At 41.5% G+C, this 15,369-nt stretch overlaps 1 protein-coding gene across 1 annotated transcript in view; it reads right to left on the bottom strand.

The window, feature by feature from the left end:
* Positions 1-15,369, bottom strand: part of nfxl1 (nuclear transcription factor, X-box binding-like 1) — a 121,198-nt gene that overhangs the window by 2,592 nt on the left and 103,237 nt on the right. The window contains exons 17-22 of the mRNA XM_034164059.1: positions 14,699-14,790; positions 10,225-10,246; positions 9,894-10,016; positions 9,653-9,807; positions 9,491-9,560; positions 8,533-8,637 (exon numbers count right to left, since the gene is read on the bottom strand). Of these exons, the coding sequence (XP_034019950.1) occupies positions 8,533-8,637; positions 9,491-9,560; positions 9,653-9,807; positions 9,894-10,016; positions 10,225-10,246; positions 14,699-14,790 (567 nt within the window). The remainder of the gene's footprint in view (positions 1-8,532; positions 8,638-9,490; positions 9,561-9,652; positions 9,808-9,893; positions 10,017-10,224; positions 10,247-14,698; positions 14,791-15,369) is intronic.

Below are 15,369 nucleotides of genomic sequence, written 5' to 3'. Positions count from 1 at the left end.
TTCTTCTTCTTACTTATAAGGTTTTGAATAATCAGGTCCCATCTTATCTTAGGGACCTCATAGTACCATATCACCCCAATAGAGAGCTTCGCTCAGACTGCAGGCTTATTTGTAGTTCCTAGGGTTTGTAAGAGTAGAATGGGAGGCAGAGCCTTCAGCTTTCAGGCTCCTCTCCTGTGGAACCAGCTCCCAATTCGGATTAGGGAGACAGACACCCTCTCTACTTTTAAGATTAGGCTTAAAACTTTCCTTTTTGCTAAAGCTGATTCTCTCCCCTCAGCCCCAACCAGTCCCAGGAGAAGACTGCCCCTCCCTGAGTCTGGTTCTGCTGGAGGTTTCTTCCTGTTAAAAGGGAGTTTTTCCTTCCCACTGTCGCCAAGTGCTTGCTCACAGGGGGTCGTTTTGACCGTTGGGGTTTTTCTGTAATTATTGTATGGCTTTTGCCTTACAATATAAAGCGCCTTGGGGCAACTGTTTGTTGTGATTTGGTGCTATATAAATAAAATTGATTTGATTTGACAAACTGCTGTGATTCCTTGAAGCAGGTTAAGGGTCACTAGACCACAGACAATGAGCATACTGATCACAGAGTCCTCCAACTAAAGCCTCCTTATTACCAACAAGCCGTGCACATGCACAAATCCTCTGGTAGATATTCAGAGTGCCCTCAGACATAAAACACCTACTCCTATGGACATAAAGTTTCAGAGTCCTTTTGAAAAGAAAAAAACAAAACAAAAAACGTGTCTGTAAGTCCTCGACACAGGTTACTCCTTTGAAACAGTCTGATCCTGAACCTAGTTACATCTGGGATCCTGAGCAGGCGGCAGTCTACAGGACTTCACCTGAATCCTCAGCAAAGCTACAACAAGCCTGTGGTCAGAGTTCTCAAACTGGTTCTATGAAAGTGGAGACTTTAGCCCCTTTTCCATTACACAGATGTAGCACTACTTGGCTCAACTCGACTGTACTTGGTTTGGTTTCAGGCACGTCATTTTCCATTACAAATAGAACCTCCTCAATGTCGGCAGGGTCATCGGAGCAAACTGCTGTGACATCAATTTATACGTGACACAAACATAAACAATGGAGAATTCTGTGTGTTTCCTGCTCTGTGGGTTTTTAAGACAAAGCTGCAGGCAGCGAGATGAAACATGCTTGAAAAGTACAGCAGATGTTGGGAGGCCATACAAGAATATGAAACTGAAGACAAGAGGATACAAGCTGTTAAGAGACGACTCATGATAGTAAGTGAATCGTTAGCATCCTAGGTGTCCGGTGAATAATAAGTCCAGCATACAATGTTGTAATGACTGCAAGCTGTCGTTATTAAGTATTAAAATTGTGGCTGTCAAAATAAAGTGTTAATTTAGATTAATTAATTTTGTCACACTTTGCTCCATTTTGTTTAATAGTCGGTGACTTGGTCTGTAAATAAACTTGTTTTTGAGAGCAATAACTGGGTTTCATGTCAATACTTTTTATACCAAAGTAACCTGCTTTGATAACTTATTGCTAAATCTCAAATGTGGGAGTTTGTGCGTTTACTGATGTTCGTGCACAAAATGTTGGTTCAGTTTTAATGACTGTGAATTAACGTCGTCACTATACTCAAACAGGCTTAAAGCTGATTAAAAACATTTGATTCATGTTTTTCATCCACATTTTAATGTTCAATGGGCAGATTTAAATATGAAATCTAATAAAATAATTATTAAAGTAGTCATATTGTGAGAATCAAATCAAATCAATTTTATTTATATAGCACCAAATCACAACAAACAGTCGCCCCAAGGCGCTTTATATTGTAAGGCAAAACCCATACAATAATTACAGAAAAACCCCAATGGTCAAAACGACTCCCTGTGAGCAAGCACTTGGCGACAATGGGAAGGAAAAACTCCCTTTTAACAGGAAGAAACCTCCAGCAGAACCAGGCTCAGGGAGGAGCAGTCTTCTGCTGGGACTGGTTGGGGCTGAGGGGAGAGAACCAGGAAAAAGACATGCTGTGGAAGAGAGCAGAGATCAATCACTAATGATTAAATGCAGAGTGGTGCATACAGAGCAAAAAGAGAAAGAAACACTCAGTGCATCATGGGAACCCCCCAGCAGTCTAAGTCTATAGCAGCATAACTAAGGGATGGTTCAGGGTCACCTGATCCAGCCCTAACTATAAGCTTTAGCAAAAAGGAAAGTTTTAAGCCTAATCTTAAAAGTAGAGAGGGTGTCTGTCTCCCTGATCTGAATTGGGAGCTGGTTCCACAGGAGAGGAGCCTGAAAGCTGAAGGCTCTGCCTCCCATTCTACTCTTACAAACCCTAGGAACTACAAATAAGCCTGCAGTCTGACAGCGAAGCGCTCTATTGGGGTGATATGGTACTATGAGGTCCCTAAGATAAGATGGGACCTGATTATTCAAAACCTTATAAGTAAGAAGAAGAAGTTTAAATTCTATTCTAGAATTAACAGGAAGCCAATGAAGAGAGGCCAATATGGGTGAGATATGCTCTCTCCTTCTAGTCCCCGTCAGTACTCTAGCTGCAGCATTTTGAATTAACGGAAGGCTTTTCAGGGAACTTTTAGGACAACCTGATAATAATGAATTACAATAGTCCAGCCTAGAGGAAATAAATGCATGAATTAGTTTTTCAGCATCACTCTGAGACAAGACCTTTCTAATTTTAGAGATATTGCGCAAATGCAAAAAAGCAGTCCTACACATTTGTTTAATATGCGCATTGAATGACATATCCTGATCAAAAATGACTCCAAGATTTCTCACAGTATTACTGGAGGTCAGAGTAATGCCATCCAGAGTAAGGATCTGGTTAGACACCATGTTTCTAAGATTTGTGGGGCCAAGTACAATAACTTCAGTTTTATCTGAGTTTAAAAGCAGGAAATTAGAGGTCATCCATGTCTTTATATCTGTAAGACAATCCTGCAGTTTAGCTAATTGGTGTGTGTCCTCTGGCTTCATGGATAGATAAAGCTGGGTATCATCTGCGTAACAATGAAAATTTAAGCAATGCTGTCTAATAATACTGCCTAAGGGAAGCATGTATAAAGTGAATAAAATTGGTCCTAGCACAGAACCTTGTGGAACTCCATAATTAACCTTAGTCTGTGAAGAAGATTCCCCATTTACATGAACAAATTGTAATCTATTAGATAAATATGATTCAAACCACTGCAGCGCAGTGCCTTTAATACCTATAGCATGCTCTAATCTCTGTAATAAAATTTTATGGTCAACAGTATCAAAAGCAGCACTACGGTCTAACAGAACAAGTACAGAGATGAGTCCACTGTCTGAGGCCATAAGAAGATCATTTGTAACCTTCACTAATGCTGTTTCTGTACTATGATGAATTGTAAAACCTGACTGAAACTCTTCAAATAGACCATTCCTCTGCGGATGATCAGTTAGCTGTTTTACAACTACCCTTTCAAGTATTTTTGAGAGAAAAGGAAGGTTGGAGATTGGCCTATAATTAGCTAAGATAGCTGGGTCAAGTGATGGCTTTTTAAGTAATGGTTTAATTACTGCCACCTTAAAAGCCTGTGGTACATAGCCAACTAATAAAGATAGATTGATCATATTTAAGATCGAAGCATTAATTAATGGTAGGGCTTCCTTGAGCAGCCTGGTAGGAATGGGGTCTAATAGACATGTTGATGGTTTGGAGGAAGTAACTAATGAAAATAACTCAGACAGAACAATCGGAGAGAAAGAGTCTAACCAAATACCGGCATCACTGAAAGCAGCCAAAGACAACAATATGTCTTTGGGATGGTTATAAGTAATTTTTTCTCTAATAGTTAAAATTTTATTAGCAAAGAAAGTCATGAAGTCATTACTAGTTAAAGTTAAAGGAATACTCGGCTCAACAGAGCTCTGACTCTTTGTCAGCCTGGCTACAGTGCTGAAAAGAAACCTGGGGTTGTTCTTATTTTCTTCAATTAGTGATGAGTAGTAAGATGTCCTAGCTTTACGGAGGGCTTTTTTATAGAGCAACAGACTCTTTTTCCAGGCTAAGTGAAGATCTTCTAAATTAGTGAGACGCCATTTCCTCTCCAACTTACGGGTTATCTGCTTTAAGCTGCGAGTTTGTGAGTTATACCACGGAGTCAGGCACTTCTGATTTAAGGCTCTCTTTTTCAGAGGAGCTACAGCATCCAAAGTTGTCCTCAATGAGGATATGAAACTATTGATGAGATAATCTATCTCACTCACAGAGTTTAGGTAGCTACTCTGCCCTGTGTTGGTATATGGCATTGGAGAATATAAAGAAGGAATCATATCCTTAAACCTAGTTACAGCGCTTTCTGAAAGACTTCTACTGTAATGAAACTTATTCCCCACTGCTGGGTAGTCCATCAAAGTAAATGTAAATGTTATTAAGAAATGATCAGACAGAAGGGGGTTTTCAGGGAATACTGTTAAGTCTTCAATTTCCATACCATAAGTCAGAACAAGATCTAAGGTATGATTAAAGAGGTGGGTGGACTCATTTACATTTTGAGCAAAGCCAATTGAGTCTAACAATAGATTAAATGCAGTGTTGAGGCTGTCATTCTCAGCATCTGTGTGGATGTTAAAATCGCCCACTATAATTATCTTATCTGAGCTAAGCACTAAGTCAGACAAAAGGTCCGAAAATTCACAGAGAATCTCACAGTAACGACCAGGTGGACGATAGATAACAACAAGTAAAACTGGTTTTTGGGACTTCCAATTTGGATGGACAAGACTAAGAGTCAAGCTTTCAAATGAATTAAAGCTCTGTCTGGGTTTTTGATTAATTAATAAGCTGGAGTGGAAGATTGCTGCTAATCCTCCGCCTCGGCCCGTGCTACGAGTGTTCTGGCAGTTAAGTGTGACTCGGGGGTGTTGACTCATTTAAACTAACATATTCATCCTGCTGTAACCAGGTTTCTGTAAGGCAGAATAAATCAATATGTTGATCAATTATTATATCATTTACTAACAGGGACTTGGAAGAGAGAGATCTAATGTTTAATAGACCACATTTAACTGTTTTAGTCTGTGGTGCAGTTGAAGGTGCTATATTACTTTTTCTTTTTGAATTTTTATGCTTAAATAGATTTTTGCTGGTTATTGGTGGTCTGGAAGCAGGCAACGTCTCTACGGGGATGGCGTAATGAGGGGATGGCAGGGGGAGAGAAGCTGCAGAGAGGTGTGTAAGACTACAACTCTGCTTCCTGGTCCCAACCCTGGATAGTCACAGTTTGGAGGATTTAAGAAATGAGAGCTGCTCCATCCAAAGTGGGATGGATGCCGTCTCTCCTAACAAGACCAGGTTTTCCCCAGAAGCTTTGCCAATTATCTATGAAGCCCACCTCATTTTTTGGACACCACTCAGACAGCCAGCAATTCAGGGAGAACATGCGGCTAAACATGTCACTCCCGGTCCGATTGGGGAGGGGCCCAGAGAAAACTACAGAGTCCGACATTGTTTTTGCAAAGTTACACACCAATTCAATGTTAATTTTAGTGACCTCCGATTGGCGTAACCGGGTGTCATTTCTGCCGACGTGAATTACAATCTTACCAAATTTACGATTAGCCTTAGCCAGCAGTTTCAAATTTCCTTCAATGTCGCCTGCTCTGGCCCCCGGAAGACAATTGACTATGGTTGCTGGTGTCGCTAACTTCACATTTCTCAAAACAAAGTCGCCAATAACCAGAGTTTGATCCTCGGCAGGTGTGTCGCCGAGTGGGGAAAAACGGTTAGAGATGTGAACGGGTTGGTGGTGTACAGGGGGCTTCTGTTTAAGACTACACTTCCTCCTCACAGTCACCCAGCCAGCCTGCTTTCCCAGCTGCTTGGGATCTGCTGGGGGACAGCTAACGGCGGCTAAGCTACCTTGGTCCGCACCAACTACAGGGGCCTGGCTAGCTGTAGGATTTTCCAAGGTGCGGAGCCGAGCCTCCAATTCGCCCAGCCTGGCCTCCAAAGCTCAATCTAACTGCGCAGATTAAACAGCTAACAGATACAGCAAAACACTGCTTTGCTCCAGAACAGGAAGTGATACAATACCGCAGTGAGAGCCAACCACCAGTAGAGGCTAACAAAAAAAAAAAGAAAAAAAGAGGAGAATCAGCCTCCAAACTCTCACAATTCTGTTTTTTTTTTTTTTTGTAATTCAAATTTTTATTGGCTTTTTTCACTTGAAACATGGCAAAATCATTAACCCTACATCATATCATTTGGCTAGCTGACAGGTGACAGGAGGATTACAGTTATACCATATATTCCCTTTATTTATATAGCACATTTCACAAACATAGTTTCCCAAGTGCTGTACAAAAAAAAAAAAAAAACACACAGCAGACCACACACTCACGCGGTGTTAAAAGCCAAAGCATAAAAATGGGTCTTTAGACGAGACGTAAAACACTCTACAGTGGGGGCTGTTCGAATGTTAAGGGGCAAATCATTGTAGAGAAGCTTGAATCTTCGACTGGACTGGGTTGCTTGACGTTGCCTTTTATTCTTCTCTACAAGAGTCAAGACGGACGTCAGACTACCAGAGCAAGAATTTTAGCTGAGGAAGCTTCTGCGAATTGAAGCGAAACGTCCTTGCGTCAAGCAACCCAGTCCAGTCGAAGATTCAAGCTTCTCTACTATGGAAACCACCTGGACAACTGAGAGCCTACACAGAAACATTGGGCAAATCATTCCACAGCTGAGGGCCCACCACAGAAAAAGCTCTGTCTCCCCTGGTTTTAAGTCTCGTCACAGGCACAAGCTGGAGCTGGCCCTTGGACCGTAAAGCACAGAGAAGCTGATAAATTTGGATGAGGTCCGAAATGTACGTCGGGGCCACTCCATTCAAAGCTTTAAAAACAAACAATAAAATCTTAAAGTCAACTCTAAAACGAACTGGAAGCCAGTGCAGAGACGCCAAAACCGGAGTGATGTGCTCTCGCTTTCTGCTACCAGTTAAGAGACGTGCAGCAGAATTTTGGACCAGTTAACAGAAATAAAAGACCAAAAAGTTTGCCATACTCACAATTCTGTTTTTATAGCCATTCTATATAATATAGCCTTTTACTGTCATTGTACATATACATACAATGACATTTGTCTGCATTTAACACATCCTAATTACAGTTATAAAGTTCTGCCGATTTAAGATCATTTTACATCACAGCTTGTTTAATATCTCCTTGACGTGTAACAGAAATTACCCAGATCTTTTAATTTTACCAGATTGTTAAACACAAACACACAGAGATCTGAGTTTTGTTTTTTAAATATACATGCAATTACGCAATTCATTTAGATTAACTAACCACAGACCTTCTAATCAATTACATTTTATTAAAGTACCTGACAGCATTAATTAAAATATGTATGCTGTGTGTGTGTTTGCAATTTGGATGGAGGACCTGCAGACATGGACACAAGTAGTGACCCAAAGAAGGACCCGGAAAGTTGCCACTGTGCACAGGAGGAATTACTCCAAATCTGAGGTCACTCTGAATACCATCCAAGAGTCACAATGTACAGTTTGGTGGAAATTCTGGGCTGTACAAAGAGCTCATGGGGTCAATGGGGTCAAGAGGTCAAAGGTCAGATGTGTTTGGTGATGCTGATATCTTGAACCAGGTTTGGGTTCCTAAACCCTAAGAAACAAGGTCCAAGACATTAGGGTCTTGGTGCTTCCTGTCTAACTATTTGGTTGTCAGACGTGGACTCTAATCTAAGTCCAGTCCATCTTTGGTCTCTGTAGAGGAACTTTGGGTCCTGCTGTAATGACACTGTGCCCAATGAACGGTTACTTAGTGAGACTCAGATGAGGAGGATCACTGACACTGTGAGGAAACATCAGACACCACATTTAATCCATGTCGTGTGTTTCTCTGGATATGAGCCAGGACACAGGTGTCTCAGTGCTGAGGAGCCCAGAGAAGGTCAAGGACATGCCCACATTTCACCATTTGTATCCTTTGATGCAGAGAATTAAAATTTTTAATTTACCCTTTATTTTACCAGGATAGTCCCATTGAGATCGAGATCTCTTTTGCAAGGGAGACCTGGACAATTATAAAGTTTCCAATTCTCTAACCTGCATGTCTTTAAATGTGGGAGGAAACCGGAGCACCCGAAGGAAACCCACACAAACACAGGGAGAACATGCAAACTCCACACAGAAAGGCCACAGGTGGAAATCGAACCCATGACCTTCTTGCGTGAGGCAATACTACTAACCACAAAGCCACTGTGCTGCCTGGAGAATTTGGATGTAAAATGCTGGTTCTGTTTTACTTTCTGGGGGTTAAATTGAATTAATTCTTTATTACACTTTATTACAGTAAATGACTCTACAGATTGTATGAATGAGGTTTTATGATCAATGTGAAGATGTATCGCCACTAACAACAATAATAATAATAATTCTTAATTTTTACATGAAGAACTTCTAAAGGATGTTTGATTAAAGGTGAGGCCTGAACAGTGGGGGGCGTTGTCACCAGCTTTGGGTCGGTGCACGTTCTTACCTTCTTGATCCTCTTGCAGGGACATCGGACTTTGACTTTCTGCAGACATTTGTCCTCACATGGTCCTGGATGACACGTCCGCTTACAGCGATGACCACAGCTCAGCTGATCACAAAAAAAAAAACATATCAGAACAAGTGTTTGATCCTGTTCGTGTCACCTTCTGAACACATTCATTAAACTGCTAAAGCACAGGGTTCCCTGTCAGGCCGCGTGAAGCAGTGCTTTGGGGTTCACTGTCAGGCTCTATGTAGCAGTGCTTTGGGGTTCACCATTTGTGGCTGTGAATCAACATTTTGGTATTTGCTGTTTGTTATTCTAAGTGTGTGAGTGAAGCTTTTAGAAGCTAGTTACACCCTGTGAAAACAAGCTTCAAACGCCTGTGAAACTCGACGCCCTTACAAAGTTAAAGCAGCTGTCAGTCCAAAATAATCAACATTTCTAGCCCTTGTCTCAAGAAATCATGTGTTTATTTGTAGCCTCGTTATTGTGAGTCCAATCTGACACGTCACTGACTGAACGGTGAGCCGAGAACAGAAACGAAACAGTCAACGTGACAGAGGATAAAACTGGGAAAGGATTCGAAAAAGAGGGAAAAAGAGGAAAAGACAGCAGGAGGTCAAAGCGTTTGTGTGTTTTCAAACTCTCAGAAATATTTGTGTGTGTGATTTTAGTTCCTGGTACAGAACCAAAGCAACAAACAGTGTGAAAACATTTGTACTCTGAAAGGATTTGAATTATTTAAGTCTGTTTTAGGCCACAGACACAGCTGCTGATGTACAAAACTGCCAGATGTTGGCTCCGGGTCCAAATTCTCCTCCTTACCAGGATCAGTGAACCCGGGTTCTGGCTATGTTTTTGGGAACACGAAGTCAGTAAAACCAGAACCTACAGGTGTTACGGGTACAGACCTTTATTTTGAAAGTGCTGTTTAAAAAAAAAAAAAAATGGAACCTACCTCTTTGGGACACTGATTGTGGCAGGAGATCAGCTCCACCTTCTTCTGCTCATCAGCTGATGTAAACGTCCTGCACAGACATATTAATGAGCCAATCAATACAGTCAGAGGTGAGGTTTGATTGGCTGATTATAGCAGATGGGAGCACGTGCTTGTACTGACAGGCACTCCACGTAGAGCGTGGTGATCTTGCAGTGACATCGCTGACGAATCATCTGACTACAGGGGGGGCAGTCACCGGGGTGACAGGGGCAGGCACAGGCATGGGGGCAGCCTGGGGGGCGGGGCTTAGAGCAGCCCTCCTCACAGACGTCACACTGCAGGGAGACAGATTCGTCACTTTAATCCTCTCGATTGAGCAGCATTTTGAATGCAGTCGAACAAAAAAAAAAAATGGGATTACCATGTTGCCACCGGTAACCAGGTGACACTCTCTGCTACAGACGTGGTTGCCACAGGCCAAAGGTCGTCCACAAGGTTGGCAGCAGGAGAAGTGACCCTCAGAGTGACACGGCACAGGGCTGACCTGTCAGAAATCAGAGACCGAGCTGAAAGAGAAATGGAGCAACAAACCACAGGAAACAATAGGACAAACATGAAATGGACAAAACAACAAACCAATCTGGAAGAGGAAGTCAAAGAAAAGCAGCAACACAGTGCACAGACAAGTAGAGGATGAGGAGATACTCATCACTATGACGAGGTTTAGAGAGAGACGGGAAACCAATCCTCACCTCGTGCTCCCCAAAACAGGATCTGGAAGACAAACACAGCCGCCCTTACTTTCATTTATCCAGACTATCACCTGCTTTTCACACACACACACCGACTTTAACCTGTGAGAATTCCGTTTTCATTTCCGATGTCCAATCCAAATACCTTCCACTCAATCTGCTCCAGAAAACATGGATGATTGCAGCAAAGGCACAGCAAGGGACAAAAAGGTCCTCTGTGCGACCCACTGCAACACTGACAGCAACATCAACACCCACAAGCCAATTCAGGACCAGACAGACACGTTTACGGCATAAATCCCACCAAACACTTCAAACAAGTAAGAAAGAAGGAAAAGGTCGTTCCACTGAATGTGACCCTGCCTCATGCCCGATGACTGCTGGAACATGCTCCAGCGTCCCATGACCCTTAAACAGAGTAAGTGGGTATAGAAAGTAAATGGTAAATGGAATGGATTTATATAGTGCTTTTTCATCTTCATTAGACACTCAAAGTGCTTTACAATAATGCCTCACATTCACCCCGATGTCAGGGTGCTGCCATACAAGGTACTCACTACACACCGGGAGCAACTAGGGGATTAAGGACCTTGCCCAAGGGCCCTTAGTGATTTCCCATTCAGGCTGGGATTTGAACCAAGGATCCTCTGGTCTCAAGCCCAATGCTTAACCACTAGACCATCACCTTCCCCCAGTGAATGAATTATTCCACTGACCGCTCAGTGTGTGCACCACCATACCGCTAAGACATCACATCAGCAAACACAGTCGACACAGATCTCACCTGAGTTTCCAACTTGGAATTCAGACTTAAATGGATATTCTGTTGCACATTTCTGAGTTAAAGCTGCCTTTGTCTTTTTGTTCTTCCCTAACATTTACACAGATGTAAGTATACAAATAATGAATGTTTATGAGTTCAATGGTACGAATATTTCATGAGGTGAAAGCTGGAATATACCATTCAACGAGGTGATATGAGTACGTGTGTGTGTGCGCGCATGTGTGCATGTGCAATTGTACCAAACAAATTGAACCAAATTCGCAATCTAAATGCAATGCAACACAAATGGGATGAATAATCTATGTCATGTGACATACAAAGCAACAATCAAATGACAAGGATCCACTCAGCTGTTATATAATCACAGAACATAGTTTCTGTGTGGAAAAGTCACTTCAGTTGGTGCCCTTGACAACTCAATTTGGAAATGGTAAATGGAGTGCACCTCTGTACTGTTCTTCCATTTTATGAAAATGCTCACAACTCTTTACAATGATGCTACACACACACACACACACACACACACACACACACACACACACACACACACACACACACACACACACACACACACACACTAATGTAATGTAAGACTGCTGCCATCAAAGGTGGTTAACTGCACCCCAGGAGCACTTTGGGGATTAAGGAGTTGTCCAGAGTCCTTAATCCTCTTCACTTTCAGTCTGACATCTGACTGGCCCAACTGAAATTAATTACACTCATTACATTTCCCAACATACTTGACTTTGTCTGTTTACTGAAATCCAACAGCAAATCAAATGAAAAACAAATGTACAACAACTCCCAGGTGGAAAATACACACCCTAAAATCTGTGATTAGGGTTTGAGTCAGCGTGAGGCTTCTCATAGATAGTCGATGTTTGGTCATTCAGTGCGTCACTGAACTGCAGGAAACAGTCAATGCGCCTAATGAGCTGCAGCATACCAAAAAGCTGCCCGGACACACTGCATGCGCTCTGCAGGTTCTTCCTGCACTAACGGGACACGTTCAACACTTTTACACCAACCACTAACCAAGTATCAGTCCGTGTGGGCTTACGCCAGCCCACTGCCAACAAACAGGGCCGTCCTTCTGTCTTTGCGGGAGGTTCACAACATGAGGAGACACATTTTACAACAATTCATGTTTGGTCTAAAGCTGTTTAAATCAGTGAAAATGGCATGACAAGAATGGACTTAAATCCTTATGTTAAATAACATTATTAAAGAATATGTTTAGGGCTGAAACAACTAATCAATTTAATTGATTAAAATTGATTATTAAAATAGTTGCCAACTAATTTAGTCATTGATTAGTTGCTAAATAACTCTGTTTCGTTTCTTCCATATAATCAACCGTTTCTGCAGCACAGCTTTGCTTTGAACCTTGAACCAATGAAGCAGTGCTTCGATCTGCTGCTTCTTTGTTTTATTTCGCTTTATCTTAATTTTTCCCTGCTAAAACCCTAAAGACATATGTCTGAGTAATATTTACCTTTTTTATGTTAAACCGACCTGTTATGGTCTTCTGAAACAGTTGATAGCTGTATTTTATAACTTAAATTTTTTTTTATGTATTTTTATTTATGTATTAATAATAATAGCAACAACAACAAAAACAGTAATAATAACTAATAATGCTACAATACAATTTTAGAGAAAGAGACAAAAAGAACCTGATAAAACAAAACAACAGAAAAGATAAAACCAACTAACAATGAACATACATAAAAAAATATAGAAATAACTGTTTCCTGTGAACACAGAGACTCGTACACCTCCACTACTTCATCCCTGTTTTATTTAAGTTTAATTACAATTTGTTTCCGTCAAACCATATCAAAGCTATGTTTTTACACAAGAAAAAATAAAATGCAGTAAACTGCACATTTATGACTTTTTTCATCAAAATATCTTATTAATGATCACATATTGCACTTTAGTCAGGCCTTTAAAATACTTTTGTGGACTCTTGCTGTAATATGTTGTCAGTGACTGGGTGTACCCCGCCTCACACTCTATGACTGCTGGGATAGACTCCAGCCCCCGCGACCCTTGATTGGACTAAGCGGTTGAAGATGAGTGAGTGTGTGGTTGAGATAGCTGCTGTGGGCATCTAAAAATGCTCATAATTGGGTTAAACCTGATGGAAATCTCTTTATAGTGTGTCTGTAATGTATGTATGTGCAAAATAAAACAAAACACTACTCCAGGTATGTTTTTGATGAGAATATAACATTGTAACTTTGTTACAAGCGTAAATGTTGATGTTGCGTGATAAAGGCCTTTTAATAATAACTTAAAGAAAGAATGGCAAAACTCACATGTATGTAAAAACAAAGATTAATCAATTCATCAAAAAAATAATTGACCGACTAATCGATTACTAAAATAATCATTAGTTGCAGCGCTAGTTAATAGTAAATAAATGAGATAATACAGTGGTCCCTCGCTATAACGCGGTTCACCTTTCACGGCCTCGCAGTTTCGCGGATTTTTTTTAGTGCAATTTTGCATGCTGCTTCTTTTTTTTTTTTTTTTTTAACAGCGCATTCTGTTCTGCGTCCTTATCAGGCAGGCCAGTCGCGGCACCGGTCGGCATCACCACGATTGCTCTCACTGCCTCCGATGCACTTACCGAGTCTGTGGGCTCGGCAAGCGCTGCAGCGGGCCACTCACACCGCCCCACCGTCTGCTGTGTGGAGTTGCGGCCAAAATCTTGCAACAGGTCCAGAGACTACGCTCGCTGTTTTGATGCAGAGCGCTCCAGCAGCCTGCAAGGATAGAATTCTTGCAGAAAAATTCGCAGTGCTGCATGGTCTTGGTAACCGCAGCCGCAGAACTCCATGGCCACTGAGAGAGGTTTGTATCTTTTTAATGACTTGGATTCTTTGCGGGTCCCGCATCCTTCCCGCAATGGTAACACCGGAGGCAGTGAGCGAAGAAAGAGTACGCGCATTGTGTTCTGCATGTGCCTGTTTATAATCTTCTCGCCCAGAAGAAAAAAGAGCGCCAACAACTACCTATAACTGTATTCTTCACTCAGAAAAAGACACCTGCACCGAGGTGTCACTTAGTGGAAAAAGACGCTACAGCGGAGCGGCGCCAGGACGAAGACGCGCAGTCAGAGGAACTGTGAAATGCTGGTCAGTCACTATTAATAATTTCTTATGTGCCCAACCTCATAGGTTGATCGTTAAAATTAAATTTGTTAGTTCTAAAAGCCATCATAATTATTTATAGGAAAATGTTCTATTTTTATTTCTCAAACAAATGTTTGGGCCTGAAAACAGGTTTTGATCTTTGGTTTCATTCTGGTCCAATACTGGACTTATTTTTGTACTAAGGTTTGAACTTTGAAAGTGTTTACACAGGAGACAAAAATGAGAAAATGTTAATGCCTGTTTGAGAAAAGTGTATAAAGTGTGTAGTGACGGGTTTTACAGCCTTAAAACATCTATAATAATTGTAAAAAAAACACTGACTACTTCGCGGATTTCGCCTATTGCGGGTTATTTTTAGAACGTAACTCCCGCAATAAACGAGGGACCACTGTATATTCATTTTAAATTTTGTTCAAAGCATTGGATACTAATAACCATCATAGACATTAAAGAGCACCAGAGGCTCAGGGTCCTTCCACCCTACAAACACTTTAATTTGGTGCACACGTGTTTGGTTGTGACGTACGTTGGTATGGGTACTTGACATGGTGGACATGGCAGGGCTTTGGTCGCAAAGGCAGGCTTAGATGACTGCTCCCACGGTCCTGATAACTGCACCTAAAAACAAAACATTTTTATTCAGGGCAAACAGGAAGTCGTCAATCTGTTGCTGTAGTCCTCAACATTGAGACACCTGGACCAGAGGAACACGCCTCACGGACAAAATGTTGCGTCTTCGAGTCTCACTGAGCAACCGCTGATGAGATACAGTCATTCCAGTGGTACTCAAGGAGAGAGGCCTGGTACCAAACAAATGAATACCGTAAAAAAAACAAAAAAAAAACACTATTTATCCTGTCTTAAAATCAGGTTTTTATAACTTTATTTTATTATTAACTGATACAGGTGGTTTGTGTGTTTAATTTTCAAATGAGGACTGCAAATGGTAAATGAACTCCATTTATAACCACACTTTTCCATCTGAATCAGAAGCTCAGAAGGCTTTACAATAATGCCTCACATTCACCCACACACGTCAGGGTTCTGCCAGGCAAGGCACGCAACCACACACCAGGGGCAACTGTGATGAAGGATCTTGCTCAAAGCCTAACCCTCAATTGGCAACTTCCTCCAATTTTCATGAAACTTGCAGAATTTGCTCCCATAACAGGGTAAAGGTGCCTCTGTTATTTTGAG

The sequence above is a fragment of the Thalassophryne amazonica genome, chromosome 23 (assembly GCF_902500255.1).
Source record: "Thalassophryne amazonica chromosome 23, fThaAma1.1, whole genome shotgun sequence".
Classification (NCBI taxonomy): Eukaryota; Metazoa; Chordata; class Actinopteri; order Batrachoidiformes; family Batrachoididae; genus Thalassophryne; species Thalassophryne amazonica.
The sequence above is the reverse complement of the archived record's forward strand: the minus strand, read 5'-3'. Positions and strand labels throughout refer to the sequence as shown.